The 15,365-nt window shown below is 36.2% G+C and overlaps 1 protein-coding gene across 1 annotated transcript in view; it reads right to left on the bottom strand.

Annotated features, from left to right (window-relative positions):
* The window catches only part of LOC150103500 (solute carrier family 12 member 4-like), a 336,194-nt gene that overhangs the window by 157,235 nt on the left and 163,594 nt on the right, over positions 1-15,365 (bottom strand). The window contains exons 13-15 of the mRNA XM_090397527.1: positions 14,428-14,602; positions 8,747-8,845; positions 8,485-8,604 (exon numbers count right to left, since the gene is read on the bottom strand). Of these exons, the coding sequence (XP_090253653.1) occupies positions 8,485-8,604; positions 8,747-8,845; positions 14,428-14,602 (394 nt within the window). The remainder of the gene's footprint in view (positions 1-8,484; positions 8,605-8,746; positions 8,846-14,427; positions 14,603-15,365) is intronic.

The raw sequence follows: 15,365 nt of genomic DNA on the forward strand, positions 1-15,365 counted from the left end.
AAGAAGAATAAAACAACTGCCTTCCTTTCTTAGACACACTAGTCACCTGCCAGCCTGATGGAATACCTTGGTTTTCTCAGTTTATAGAAAAACCCACCCATACAGCCAGATACATTCACCAACAATTCCCCCCCCCCCTTCACAATAATATGGAGTCATTAAGACACTACACAACAGGGCTAAACTTCTCTGTTCAAATGGCAATGCCCTAACTAAAGAACTAAACCACATTCTCAGCCAATGGCTATCAAGTTCACCCTGGAAGAAGAAAAAAACAACTGCCTTCCTTTCTTAGACACACTAGTCACCTGCCAGCCTGATGGAATACCTTGGTTTTCTCAGTTTATAGAAAAACCCACCCATACAGGCAGATACATCCCCCCCCCCCTCACAATAATATGGAGTCATTAAGACACTACACAACAGGGCTAAACTTCTCTGTTCAAATGGCAATGCCCTAACTAAAGAGCAAACCATATTCTCACCCACAAAAGGTTATTACTCAACCTTTAGTATATTTGTACTGTGGTTGGGGTAAGGATTTTTTTTCAGTTTTATATTTTTTTTTATAATTTTTTATTTTTTTATTTTTATTTATTTATTTTTTTTTTTTTTTACAGTCTGGAAGCCCTGCTCTAGAGACCAAACATGGAACTTTTTCAGCAACTTCAGGCCTACAATAAGTGTCTCACACCAGGCAATGAAATTTATCTTCCACCTAAAGACAATCACAAATGGTCACGGATTCAAACGCAGGACTTGTTGGTTGGAGAGCTGGTATGCTAACCACTCAGCCAACCAAAACAACCTATAACAGTGTTCAAACCAATTTTAAGTTAAAGAGAGAGAAAGCTGTAATAAGGAGAACAAATTTATGGAAGTAAACAGATGGCAACAATGGTAGAATCATATTAAAAATAAAGATATTAAGAAGGAACTTGATGTTGCTATTCAGGACAGTGTAGGCAGAGTTCATCTAGGGTGTGATCATTTAAACAGAGTGGAAGATGAAAGGATTTTCAAAGAGATGCTTGATGGAATAAATAAGATTCAGATAAACACCAAGATATAGATAGACTGATGCAGTTAGAAGTGCCTTAGATGGCAGAAATATAAGACAATCAGACAATATTGGAGTCCAGATAAATAAGATGAACTAGGAAGAAAATTGTTGATAGGAATTTAGTAATAATGTCAACTTTACATGCAGTACACTCAAGTATCCTGTACAACCCTTGAGGCTAGATATCAGGAATTTGATGACGATCTCATATTAGAACTTAGTTTGATGGCCTAGTTGGTTGATTTGTTAGCATATCCACTCTCCAACTAACAAACAGGGGGTTTGCACATCCTGATGTACACTCATGGATGTTTTAGACTGTCTTTAGATATTTGCAAGTTTTTTAAATTGGTTATATTATAAATTAAAGATGCCAAGAAATTATATTTTTGGTTTAAACCTTTATTCAAGTGTAAGCGAATAAAAATTTGCATGTGAAGTAACATCACGTCTGGGCTACTTGTATGAGGCCTCAATAAAGGTCGAAGCCAGTCTGGGTAACGGCCTTCCCATAATGCATAGAATTACACATGTCAGTAAGGATATGTGTTGCATTATGGGATACTAAGGAAATTAATGTGAAGTTATTGGCCTCTACATACAAGTAGCCCAGTCGTGAAGTTACTTCAAATGCAAATTTTTATTTGCTTACACTTGGATAAAGTATTTAAACCAAGAACATAATTTCTTGGAAACTTAAATTTATGTCTTTAGATGGAAGATGAGCTACATCACCCAGCGAGACCATCACCCTGCTTAATGGAAGCATAAAGCAGCTAGAAAAAGTTCCAAGTTTGTTATCTAGAGCACAGTGCCTGGATTATTAATAAAAATAGAAAAAAATCCTTAGCCCACTCATGGTATTAATGCACTATAAGTTTATGACATTTTGCAGATGGGAGTCAAAAAAATTAGGAATACTGCAAAGAGATAAATTTGCATAGGAAGAAGGAAAGAAAATATGACTTTGAAGACTTCTGTGGTAGAAGAATGTGATACTGTTGGATTCTGAATGAAGAGAAATGGAAATTGTTAATATATCATTCAGAGTCCAACATAATCTACCATTCCCTGAGCAACATTTGTTTTTTTTTAAACTAATAGTCTCATGCTCATAATTTGCTATTTATGTAATTTCTTCAAGTTATGTTAATTGATATTTATTTATTTATATGTGTTTGGGATAAATTACAGTTATGAAAAGCTGTGAATTAAATTAATTCTATGAATTTAATTTAGTCATTAATTTTGTGAATTTAATTCCTTTAATATAATGTAAGAAACTGTAATATATGTAATTTTGATATATCCAGAAGATTCTTTGTGGTATCACTTGATTGGTTGCTATGAGAAATTATGTTATTTTTAGTTAGCACGTGTTTACTCTATACTATGCACAAGGCAAAGTTGATGTGAGCTAAACCGGTGAGAACCAGTTTCTGGCGGGGAAAAAGGAAGGAGTACATATCTACTCCTTCCTTTATTACGTAAGTAAAAACAGAATCGAGTAGGGAATATAGAGAATGGTAGCTGGAGACTGGAGGGGAATTTTGATGTGCTGAAAACAGTATCTAAAGGACCGGGAATCGCTTGGTATTTTAACATAGCTTTTTCTGAGTTGGATTTTTACCAAAACTTCCTGATGCCTAGCAGTGAAATAGTGCAAGAAATAGGTTAATACGTATGAGAAAATGAAGAAATAAGTAGATAACTTATACCAAGTGCATAAAGATTATACTCTCCCGAGCCTATAAATCAGTTGCGGAAATGAAGATTCTTTAAAGTTTGTGCAACTACATAGTAAAAGTCAGTAAGGACTTAAAAATTATTGTTCGATCTACTTATGATGTATTGAAGCTATATCCTGGTAAGATTACCTTTACTATACTTAGCGAGAAGTAACGAAAATTAATTCCTCCGAAAGTAAATCGTTCCTAGTTGCAGTATTCAGTGAGTCAAGATTTAATATATGCTGTGCTAAGACTTTCCCTCTTCAAATGATAAATACTATGTTATTGAATTAAGTGTTCATTAACTGAATGAGAATACTGTGAAGCTTATTTGTTGTGATTTAGGAATCTCGAACTTACATGAACTAAAATTGATTAACTGAGCCTAGAGAATTACAAATTGAATGTCCAGGAGTTGTATTCTTCTGAATATCTTGAACTGATTTGATATTTAAAAATGTTTTTTTTTTTTTGAAATGTAACCTTAATCAGAGTAGAGTTATGATATAAGCGCTTTGTAATAAGAAGGATAAGATCTGTATAATATAATCTTTAATTATAAAGTTTAAGCTCAGCTGAGTAGTATACTAGTGACTTAATGAGAGCTCTATATTCGTTCAATCATAATGTCCCTGTTGGAATACTGTGCTATGATGTAATTTATGTGTCACTGCATTAAATAATTTTGTTTGAATTGAATCTTGAATTTGCCTGATTTTTTCATTGCACCACTCATTAAAATAATTCGAATCTTAGTGGGAACCCTATACAATAAAGAGAACCTTGGCCTAAAATCAGCTTTATAATAACCTAGACAGTTGATGGTTGATTTATCAAAGTTGCTCATGCAATTCAGAACATGGAGTGGCGCAGTATAATATAAATTTTCTTCATGTTCAGATGATATATCAGCCTACAACTAATTAATTACTAACAAGAGAGAAAACTATAAGATGATAAAACATGAATGAGAAGAAGTCACAATCCAGCAATATAATATAATGCCAGTATGCAAATAGTATAAATAAATTTGGAGTAAAAAAAATGCGAGTGTTATTTAACACTCAACCAGTTTCAAGAACAACCATTGTTCACTTCTTCAGAAAACACTAGTGCCTGAAGAATAGTTGAGTTGTAAGCATAATGACAGCAATGATAAATTTAAAAAAGAAACACTGGCATATCTTCATGGGCTGTGTTGCAGTTTGATGGTTAGTGACATTACACATGTCACTGCTCAATATTTGTGCATCAGATGTTTTATGAGAGAAGTTCAGACTTGGAGTAAGATCATTCCTTGTTTTTATTCTGCACAGTTGTGGATATTTTAACATTTTGGATAACTATTTAAAAGCTCCGGGATAGAAATTCTAACTACATAGATCATTTTAGTTTGTTGCCATATTGTTTCATGTCTGGATTCTATTTTGTGTGCAGGCAATCCTGATTTGTGTTTTCATGTCCTTAAAATGTTCCATCATGTGTATCTCTCCTGACCTGCACTTTACTCCATACATTACTCTATGAAACCTGTCAATCAGTTACTCTTCTATCCATATCACAAGCCTATTTTGCATATCCATCCTTATCAGTCTGGATAACAACCTCTGGCAAGAGCCTCTGTAGCTCAGTTGGTGTAGACGAAGCTCTTTGGTCAGAATGACCCGGGTTCAATTCCCTGTCCATGACATGAGGAACCATTATATTATCTCTTTCAACTAAAGGTGAGTTAGCTGGTCTCATACAGAAGTAGAGGATTTTTTCTCCCAGAAACTCAGGTTTATCATCCTCGGAATAAGCAAACTGGCCCCGTGAACACACACATACGGATTTACAGCCATGAATACTTAAGATATATGTGGAGGAGATAGGATCCTTGCTACATGTCGTTATGCCCATAGTTAACCATGAGTCACATCATGGTAGTCAACCTCCTGTATAGGAGATGGCACATGAATGGGAACAACCTCTGGCATGGAATGGTGCCAAATGAACTGGAGTTTCCTTATTCAACTCCTTGGATAAGGAAACTCATACACTCAGATTATAAAATGTGAGCAAAATTATAAGGTTTCAATATGACCATATTTAGACAAGTGTGCACAAATTTAGTCACTGGGGTTTCTCGGAGATGAAGAAGTGATGAGGATTCAGAGTTAAATGATCAAAAATAGTCACTGATTTGTGGGATGTTCTCTATGAGGATAAAGGGGATATAATAGAATTATATAAGATATAATGAAATTTTATAGAGATACTGAAGAAATTTTGCAATATCTGAATGGATGAGAGAGAACAAGGGTCATTCCTAGAAGTTATGTAAGGCTGTGGTTAGCAAGGGCTTAAAGTCTATAGTTTTTTATTTTTATAGTAGGAATGGGCTGGGTTGTTAGAGGCAGATAAGGGTTCTCTAAATCATGAAAGATGAACAATGGTGAGAGCTATTATACCAATGACAGTTAGCATGGGCCTTCCACAAAGTCTTAGATGCTGCCTGTGTAATAGTAATACACAGGGTGATCAAAATTACAGTGCCCCCATTCAAGGCCTCGTGGAGCACCACCCAGTGATTGAAATGCTGAGAAACTTTGTAGGAATACATTATATATCAAGCGGAAGCGATTATCTGAGAAAATAAAAAAAGAAAAGTAGTTCCAAAATTCATCACCAGGAGCATTGTAAATACAACATGCATGAAAGTGATCCTCGCTGGCATGAAAGCATATATTCCTCATACTACTCAGACCTGCCATCCCCTAACTAAACCCTGGTTCTCCAAAAAATGTGCCAAGGCTGTACAAATGAAAAATCAGGCATACCACAACTGGCTTAAATCAAGAACCCTATCCTCATTTAATGCCTACACTGAAGTCCAAAACAAATGCATGGAAACTATCAATACTTCCAAAACATATTTTGAATGGGCAAAAAGTAGGAAGCTTGCAGCCTGTCCAAATAGCAGCCATACCTTTTGGTCCCTTGCCAAGGCAATTGGCCATAACTTTTGCCCTACGCCATTCCCACCTCTATCATACCCAGATGGCTCATTTGCAACATCATCCATAGAAAAAGCTAACCTCCTGGCATCACACTTTGCCTCCAATGCACACATAACTGTCAATGGCAAATGCCCTCCAGTCATTCCAACTGCCCAACATACAATGCTCTGTATATCCTTTTGCCAAAAAGACATCACAAACCTGCTGTCTAAATTAGACAGAAAAAAGTCTCCTGGCCCAGACAGAATTCCTCCAATCATTCATCCCTGCTACTGCAGTACTGTGGAACAGTCTTCCTCCTGATGTATTTCCCAAGGAATACAATATACAGGCATTCAAATCAAATGTAAACAAGTTTCTCCTTTCACAACCCATCACCCATATACGGTACCAATGTACTATAGGTTGACCACCCAACATCCTGTATATGAGCCCAACATATTAAAAAAAAAAAAAAAAACTGCATATCTACGTAACTCAGCAGGTACCAGGAGGGTTTAAAAAGATGGACCCGGGAGTTTCCCCTTCATTCTGATTGCTAATACCATCCATTGTCATGATACTAACCATGTGCCAACATGCTTTGTTAGTGAAGTTGTACTACCTAAACAATTGTGATGCGGTTGCTGCACTCAGCAAATTTTGTTGCCTGAACAAATTTCAATGAGGTACACTATCTCATTTGCACTCTGTGATGAATGATTAGTCATTTTGAAGAAATGGGATCATTGGGAGTTAGACCTGGCAGAGGATCAAACCGATCTGTTTGCACCAAGTGAATGAAGTTGCTACTAACGTTGTGGAACAGGCTATGAATAACAGCGTTAGTTCCTGCAATGCACACCCTGTCTATTCAGCAAATTCTACGGAAGATTCTGCATTTCTATCCATTTAAGATAACCTTCATACAGGACTGGGGTAAGGTAGCACAACACCGGGCAACTCATAGAAAAGGTGGACCAAGCTAACATCACTCCTATCTCGGTATCTCCCATAATGCAAAACATCTCCTTGCTGATATGTATAATGTTATGCATTAAGGGAAGGGCCACTACCCAGACTAGTTTCGACCTTTATTGAGGTCTCTTATCCAAGTTTGTAACTTGGATAAAGGATTAAACTAAATTTATTATAGTCTAACCAAGTGAAAAATAAACTTTCAACATCTTTCTCTAAATCCAGAGTAATTTAATAAAAAGGTGGCACACCTTTTGGCAACTCCTATAGGTAAGGATGAACTCGCCATTGCTTCTGCCTGGTATCTCCACTTCTGTGGCTCCCACTGAAGAGACCTCAATAAAGGTTGAAACTAGTCTGGATAACGGCCCTTCCCTTAATGCATAACATTATACATATCCACAAGGGGATGTGTTTTGCATTATGGGAGATACTGAGATAGGAGTGATGTTAGCTTGGTCCACCTTTGCTACGAGTTGCCCGGTGTTGTACTACCTTACCCCAGTCCTGAAGATATTTTCAGGCACAAACTTTGTTTGCTCGAACTTAAATAAAGGATTAAACTAAATTTATTATAGTCTAACCAAGTGAAAAATAAACTTTCAACATCTTCACACAGGAGTTGCATTTGCAGGACTTTGAAAGTTGACTGACATTCGCTTTAACATTCCTTGCTTGAGTGGAGTTGGATGCTTTTCGGCCATGGATGATTTTGTTGGGGGGAGAGGAGGCTCACTTTCACCTGGATGGAACTGTGAATGCTCACAATTGTCAGGTGTGGACTATGCAAAACCTGCATGCAATCCAACAAATTCCTTCGCATTCACCCAAAGTTACTGTCTGGTGCAGGTTTAGAGCTTTGTTTACCACTGGACTATTCTTCTTTGAAGACATTTTATAGTGAGGTATCATGATATGATAAACAATTTTTTTTTCTTTTTTTTCTAGTCACAGGCACAACTACAGTAGTGCCTGTGACTAGATCAGCCATTTTCATGCAGGATGGGGCCCCTCTACACATCTGTCAATCTGGACAGCAGGTTCTTCGAGAATATTTCACAGAAGACAGAATGATAAGCTGTGCATTTCCCACTGTATGGCAGCCTTGTTTACCTGATCTGAATTCCTGTGACTTCTGGCTCTGGGGATTTCTCAAAGACAGAATTTATCGAGATCATCCTGATAACCTGCACCACTGAAAGACAGCATAAAGCAGCATGTGTGCAGAACATCAGTCCCGATCAGCTGTGTTCTGCCATTGAACACACTGTGCAAAGGATGGTTTGTGGCATTCCGGGAAAGACAGCACACTGTACAGTACAGCCTGTGAATGTATAATGCGAGTGAATAAAAATGTTTTTTTTAATTCTTGTGTCACTTTTCTCCTTACACGAAAACACACACACACACACACACACACAGAAAAACTATTACATTCACATTCAGTACATTATACACTGCTCCTGGTGGTGAATTTTGGAACTACTTCTACTCTCTCTCTCTCAGATGTTACTTACGCACAATGTATTCCAGCAAAGTTTTGCAGCACATGGATCACTGGGTGATGCTCCACAAGAGCTTAAATAGGGATATGTTAATTTTGATCACCCATTTACTCAAAAGGTAGGAAATTTCTTGGTGTTAAAAGTGAGTCTAAATATGGTGACAGAAATAATGGACATGCTTATTAATTAAAATAATAATAATAAAAAAACTTAACAGAAAATCCACTTACCCTCTATATTCTATGTATTTATAAATACATCCTGCCATACCCATGGCTAACAAAGCATAATACCAACTGCTCAAAAACATAACTACTAAACACAGCGCTACTCCAGTTAGTGAAAGGGACCTGAAATATAAAGCAGTTCACATAAAATTTTACAAGAAAACTGATTTTGTTTTCAGCTTTAATATTATTAATAAACAGCAACGAATATTTTTTTTAAAGTATTATGTATTTAAAAATTAACAGTGACTCAGTACATACACACCAGTGATAATATTTAAATCTGGGTCTCCAGTTTGGAGTACGAAGCAAACTCTGCAGTGTGCAGGCTAGATTAACAAACATATAGCACATCAGAAAAAACCTAGAACAAAATAATGGTGTAAGAATTATTGGTTATATAGGCAGAAAAATTATCTTTAACAATCAATAATGTAACCTTTATTATAACAATTATTATTATTTTTTTGGGGGTGAATCTCTCCTATAAAAGATAATCCAGTTTACATGCTCAACAAACCAAACTGAATTTTTCAAGCCAATTCAGACTTCTAATAAACAGACTGGCAGTCTCATACCATTTGATGGAAATCATTTACTACAAGACATTTCTTTGTGTGTAGAGGCTTAAGTGCTGTGAGGACATCATGGTGGAGGCTTAATGGATTTTTTACAACAATCAAAAAGAATTAAAATAGAATTTAATACTTCCTATATTTCATCCTAGTCACTAGGACATCTACGAGGATTACAAAAACAATTAATGTAACATGCACACAAATATCATACAATACTAAGCCCAACCATGTGGGTGACACTAAAGTCCTATCTAGGTGGAGCACCCTCTAAGGGCAGTAGTAGGTGGCCTGGAATGTAAGGTGGGACCTCCGTTGTAAAAAATCCATTAAGCCTCCAACATGATACAAGACATTTCAACAGCTATGCCACAAAGGATTTAAACCCAGTCTGTTCATTAGAGCAGAGACATTATCTACTTGGCCAAAGTAGGCATGCTACTACTGTATCTTAATTTTTTTTTAATACAGGGAGGACCATAAATCACAGAGGAGTTTAAAATGTGAATAACTTTGTTGATTATTGATTATTTTCATTTTATTTTTTCGGGCATTAAAGAACATTTGGGAAATTAATTATTGAACGTTCACAACCCAACTCTATATGTTCACTGGGCATCTACAGATGCCATATGGTCACTCCAATGCTTGGTGATGTGCCACATCAGGCCTCACCATGTAGTCTTGTTGTTTGCTTTTATGGTACATCAACTCTCTGAAGATCAGCCACTCCACACCATCCATCTATCTCATTGATGGTCTACCCCTTCCTCTCTTTCCAGGAAATTTACCTTCTATTACTGTTGTGAGAAGTCCCTCTTCCATCCTTTCTATGTGTCCAAAATATTTTTAACTTTCTTCTGTCAATATCCTTAAGGAGCCTTAAAGTTCTACTGATCTGTTCTAACACCCATTTATTTGCATGCCTTTCAAGTATATGATATCCTCAACAGCCTTCTGTAACACCACATCTCAAAAGCAGATATCCATTTCTTATCTGACTTCTTTAGGTTCCGAGTCTCACATCCATAAGTCACTGTTGGAAAAACAACTGCATCCAAAATCCTCAACTTTGTTCCCATGGAAATAGATCCATCCTTCCAGATTTTAGACAGGTCTCTGACTGCTGTTTTAGCCATTCCTAACCTTCTTCTGACATCTTCTGAACAGCAATTCTTCACATCAATAATGGATTCCAGGTACTCAAACTTGCCGACTTCCTTAATTCTTTCTCCATTAAGATACATTTGTTTCTCAAGAGCTTCTCTGTTTGTATTTCCTTTGAGAACCATAATCTTTGTCTTGCTATGATTGAGTTGAAGTCCTCTGTTATTACTGATCTTGTTAACTTCGTCAAGAATTAGTCCTAGTTCTTCCATGTCATTACAAAGGAATACTATATCATCAGCCTACTACAGATTACTAATCAATCTACCTCCTATCCTAATTCCTGTCTCCTGAGTTCATCCAATGCTTCATGCATGATGTCCTCCACATATACGCTAAACAAGTGAGAAGAAAGTAAACATCCGTACTATTCTTGAATGACACTTGTGACATGAAATTAAGAATTATCAACACGTTAGAACAAGAATATTTTAATATTTTCCAAATATTTCAGTCTAAAATTAATAGACTATCATCAGTGGCTTGATAGGAAAGTTTTTACAAGGTGGAATACAAACAATTGATCATTCAAAAGTAGAACAAGCGGTATGATGTTACACTGCTAAGCACTAAAGAGAGATAAATTTCATCCGAGTGATGAATAAATTATAGGTATCAATTTACAATTTCATACAACAATCTTAATTTACAAATTCAAAGTCTCAATTGAAAAAAAAAAAAAAACTTAGTGTGTTATCCAAATTAAACTTTCCCATATTTTTGACAAGGATAGGCAATAGTTTTGATTCAAGTCAGGGCATTGAAGTAAGGCCTCAGAATCAACACATCAAGTTCCAATTCCATATTTTCCAGAATTTCAGAACTAATTTCAAGAATTATGAAGAAATATGATTTAACAGCCATTTATATCTCTATTAATAAAATATCCACCCATTTCCCCTCTTCTAAAGATAAACGCTCAACTATGTTTAGTTGAGCGTTTATCTTTAGAAGAGGGGAAATAGGTGGATATTAGAAGAGGGGATTATGCTGCCTGGTGTATATCAAGTTCCATGTGGCTGCCATCTGTCGTACTTTGGACAAACTGGAAGGTCTATAGAAAAAAGAATACAAAAACATCAATCATACATTCTTCACAACAAATCCGATGTCTGGAATGGCACAGCACAGGATAGAGACAAGCCATAATTCTCTGGTCCAGGACTCGCCTTCTACATGCAGATGTTGCTATAAATTTGAACGTCTATTCAAAGAGAGTGCTGAGAGGCATTACTTCAACGCCCTAACTCGAATCGAAATGATCGCCTATCCTTGTCAAAAATATGGGAAATTTAATGCAGATAACACTGTTTTTTTTTTCTTTTTTTTTTTTTCAATTCAGACCTTTTAGTTCTTACATTAGTCTAATGTTATCTTTAACTGAATTTATAAATGAAGATTGTTGTATGAAATTGTGAATTGATACCTATAATTTATTCATCACTCTGATGAAATTTACCTCTCTTTAGTGCTTAGCAATGTAACATCACACGGCTTGTTCTACTTTTGAATGATTGATCAATTGTTGTATTCCACCTTGTAAAAACTGTTCCTATCAAGCCACGGATGATAGTCTGTTAATTTCAGACTGAAATATTTGGCAAATATTAAAATATTCTTGTGCTAACGTGTTCATCCTTGCCTAACTCCTTTTCCAACTTGAAGCCAGTCAGTCAATCCAACACCATGGCTTATTGGTCCCTGTACATTGGCTATCAACCTGATAGTGTTGAGGAAAACCCACTCTTTTCATTACTTCCCACAGTTTCAGATGCTCAACACAGTCGAAAGCTTTAGAGTAGTCTAAGAAACACATTACCAGAGGGAGTCTGAATTCTTTATATTTTTCTATAATCTGTCTAAGGCAAAGGATCTGATCTCTGGTGCCCTTACTTTTCCAAAAAAACCTGCTTGTTCCTTGGGCATCTCTGCCTCAACTTTGTCTCAATCCTATTTAGCGATCGTCAATAAAATTTTGCTTTCATGAGATATTAAACTAATAGTTCTTGCATGCCTTCATATCACCTTTCTTATATAGTAGTAAAACTGACTTCTTCCAGTCTCTAGGCCATGATCCTGTCTCCCATATCCTTGTAATCATCAAGCTAATAATCAATCTATGAAACACTCTTATCCCTCCATCCCTGTGGCTTTAACTCTGCTGGGATTTCATCTGCACCTGGGACCTTATTGATCCCTTATTAAGCTTCTTAACTGCTCTTTCAACTTCATGCCTAAGTGGAGGAGGTTCCAAATCAAAATTTTCCTGGTGAGAGGGCTCCACATTTTCTTTATCCGCTTAGCTGTACAGTTCCTCACAGTATTCTTTCCATCTGTTTTTTGATTTCCAATTCTTCTGTTAGTAATGCTCCATTCCTGTCTTTCATGACATTCGATTTAAGCTTAAACTTGTGCTTTAAGTCACGAACTAAATAAAACATCCTTTTAATTGTGCCTCCTCATCTGGAACTCTATCTCTTTACATTTATTAGTATAGAATTTTTCCTTGTCCTGCTTGATGGCTCTTCTGACTTCTCTATGTAATCTCTTGTATTCTTCAGTCCCTGTGTCTCTTTGTTTTTCCAACCGACTTATTTTGATTAGTTCCCACGTTGAATCTGATATCCATCGGTCTCGTGGTTTTCTTATTAGGCTGAGATACTTCTTCGCTGTATCCTGTATTATCACCTTGACTCCTTCCCAAAGCATTTCTGGTGAGTTCTCCTCATTGGTCTCCAAAAAATCATCCAACCGAGTTGATGTTTCTTCTGTGAATCCACTAGGAATTACTCGAACATCCAGTCTAGTGAGATGTGCATAACCTGGAAGTTTTCAGAGTCTTAGTCTTGCTTTGGCTCTTACTAGCTGATGGTCTGTACCATAATCTGCTCCAGGACAAGTATGCACATCACAACCCAACAGCAAGCTAATATCATGCAATTTTATTTTGGAAATCAGCATTTGATTATTCTGATGCAAAGAACATACAGCTACCAATTTTAGTGTAAAAAATGCCCCCTCGGAAACAATGATTCATCACTTGATGGAATGTTTCCATAAAGAGGATTCCGCAAGTGACTTGCCATGATTTGAGGGAACCCCAGTGGTCAAAGAAATTTTTTTTTCTTCGACAGCTTTGGTACACTTTTGGTTGAAGCAGAGCTTGGAAAGCAGATAAGAATTATGCCTTGAATTTGGGATGAAGGTTTTCATGCCAGTGAGAATAATTTCTGTAGCTCATTCACAGCAGAAGCACGGGTCAGATGAGTGGAAATAGTAGTCAGACCAAGAAAAGGAGGAGTAGAAATTCAGATGTCATCCAAATTGGCTACTTTGTAGTGCCAGAGAACATGAGGTTTGGAGTGATTGGGAGAGGAACATTCTATAAGAGAGGAGGCTTGTAAAGATTACTCATGAGGATGTCCTTCAACAGGTTGTGTGTTTGAATCCCATCTTGGGCATGGATATTTGCCTGCTCTAGATGAGCATGATGGTTCTGAGTTTATAAAGCTTGTCTTGATTATATACAATAACGATAATAATAATAAAGAACAGATGTTAATTCAGAAGCGCATCTCTTGAATACAATTCCATTAGGACCAGAAGCCTTTTTGATATCCAGGTTGTTCAAGATTGTTCTGATGTCTGGCAGAAGGCTACAGAAGGCATGTGATGCAATGTTCCAAATAAAAAAGGAGGTGATCTGCCTTCATCATCTATGTAGGAGCTGGATGCTAGGAAGTCAGTCTCATCTTAAATGATATTGCAATGCTTATGCGAGAAGAGAGAGAAGGTAACTACTGTCAATGGCAGAGTTGGCGAGTTTTCTGCATTTAGCCCAATCAAGACTTAGCTTTTCAATGTTGGTTTTGGAAGTACTGGGCTTCAGTGTAAGCTGTTATCAAAGCTAGAATTTTGTTTCTCAAACCACCTAAATAGTTTGAGACAAAAGGTGGGAAATTTGAACAGAATGAGTAATGAAAATGTACATTCCAGCATGGATAATTCCGACAAGTACTGTTTGTAAATTGACCTCTTTATTTAAACCTAAGGAAAGCCTATTTACATAATTAAGATGAAACTGGTATGTTGATTTTAAATAATTAAAGTTATTCTGTTCATTTCATTCTGGATTCAGTTACATCAACTTTTTTATACATCTGTGCATATATATTTCACCAAATTAATGTTAATGAATACTTACATTGTTAAGATTGGTGCAATGTAATCTAAGTTACCGATAAGGATCCCAAGTTCACAAATGAAAAGTGTAAGGAAAAGAGCTCTTGTAGGCTCATTTCTAGAAGAACTATGAGCAAATGGATTTAAAAAGGGAATAATCTGATCACTAGCTATGGCCTGAAGAAGTCTAGGTGCTCCTGTACAAAAGAGACAGTAATTACCAAAAAAAAACTAAATGTTCAATTATGTTTTAAATTTACATTTGTCATTCTTTAATCAAAATTTTTATCAAGTAGCTATGAGTCATATGGACTGTAACGTGGTATGGTAATATGGTATATGTAACTGCTAATCAAACTTAAAATCTTTAAACATAAATATATAACAGTTAAATTAAGTGTTAAATTAAATTAAGAAAAAATTCCATATTTAAGATTACATTAAGGCTATGAGTAAATTATGTCCACTGGGTTTCATGATATCTCAGACAAGTTTTTCTGTTCTGTAAAAGGGAAAGAAGTTTTCTCAGGAGGAAAAATCCATTGCCTGTATATAAGATCAACTAACTTCCCTTCAAAAGCACTTATTTCTTTCATCCTGGACAGGATCTAAACAGATCAGTAACTTACTATTTTTAGGTAGTATGCAACATATGATGTAAATTTTGCTTTAAAGAGCATAGTGCACTTTAAAAAATGATTCATGTGCATCTGCTTGTTTTTGAAACTTGAGAGATTAGCTTATACCAAATAATATCATAGATGAAACATGGAAGTTGAAAGTTTATTTTTCACTTGGTTAGAGTATAAATTTAGTTTAATCCTTTATCCAAGTGTGAGCAAACAAAGTTTGTGCCTGAAAGTATCTTCAGGACTGGGGTAAGGTGGTACAACACCAGGGCACTCCTTGCAAAGGTGGAGCAAGCTACCAACACTCCTATCTCAGTATCGCCCATAATGC

Source organism: Typopeltis vanoorti, chromosome 9, assembly GCF_054136105.1.
Source record: "Typopeltis vanoorti isolate ZY-2024b chromosome 9, IOZ_Tvanoo_1.0, whole genome shotgun sequence".
NCBI classification, from domain to species: Eukaryota; Metazoa; Arthropoda; class Arachnida; order Uropygi; family Thelyphonidae; genus Typopeltis; species Typopeltis vanoorti.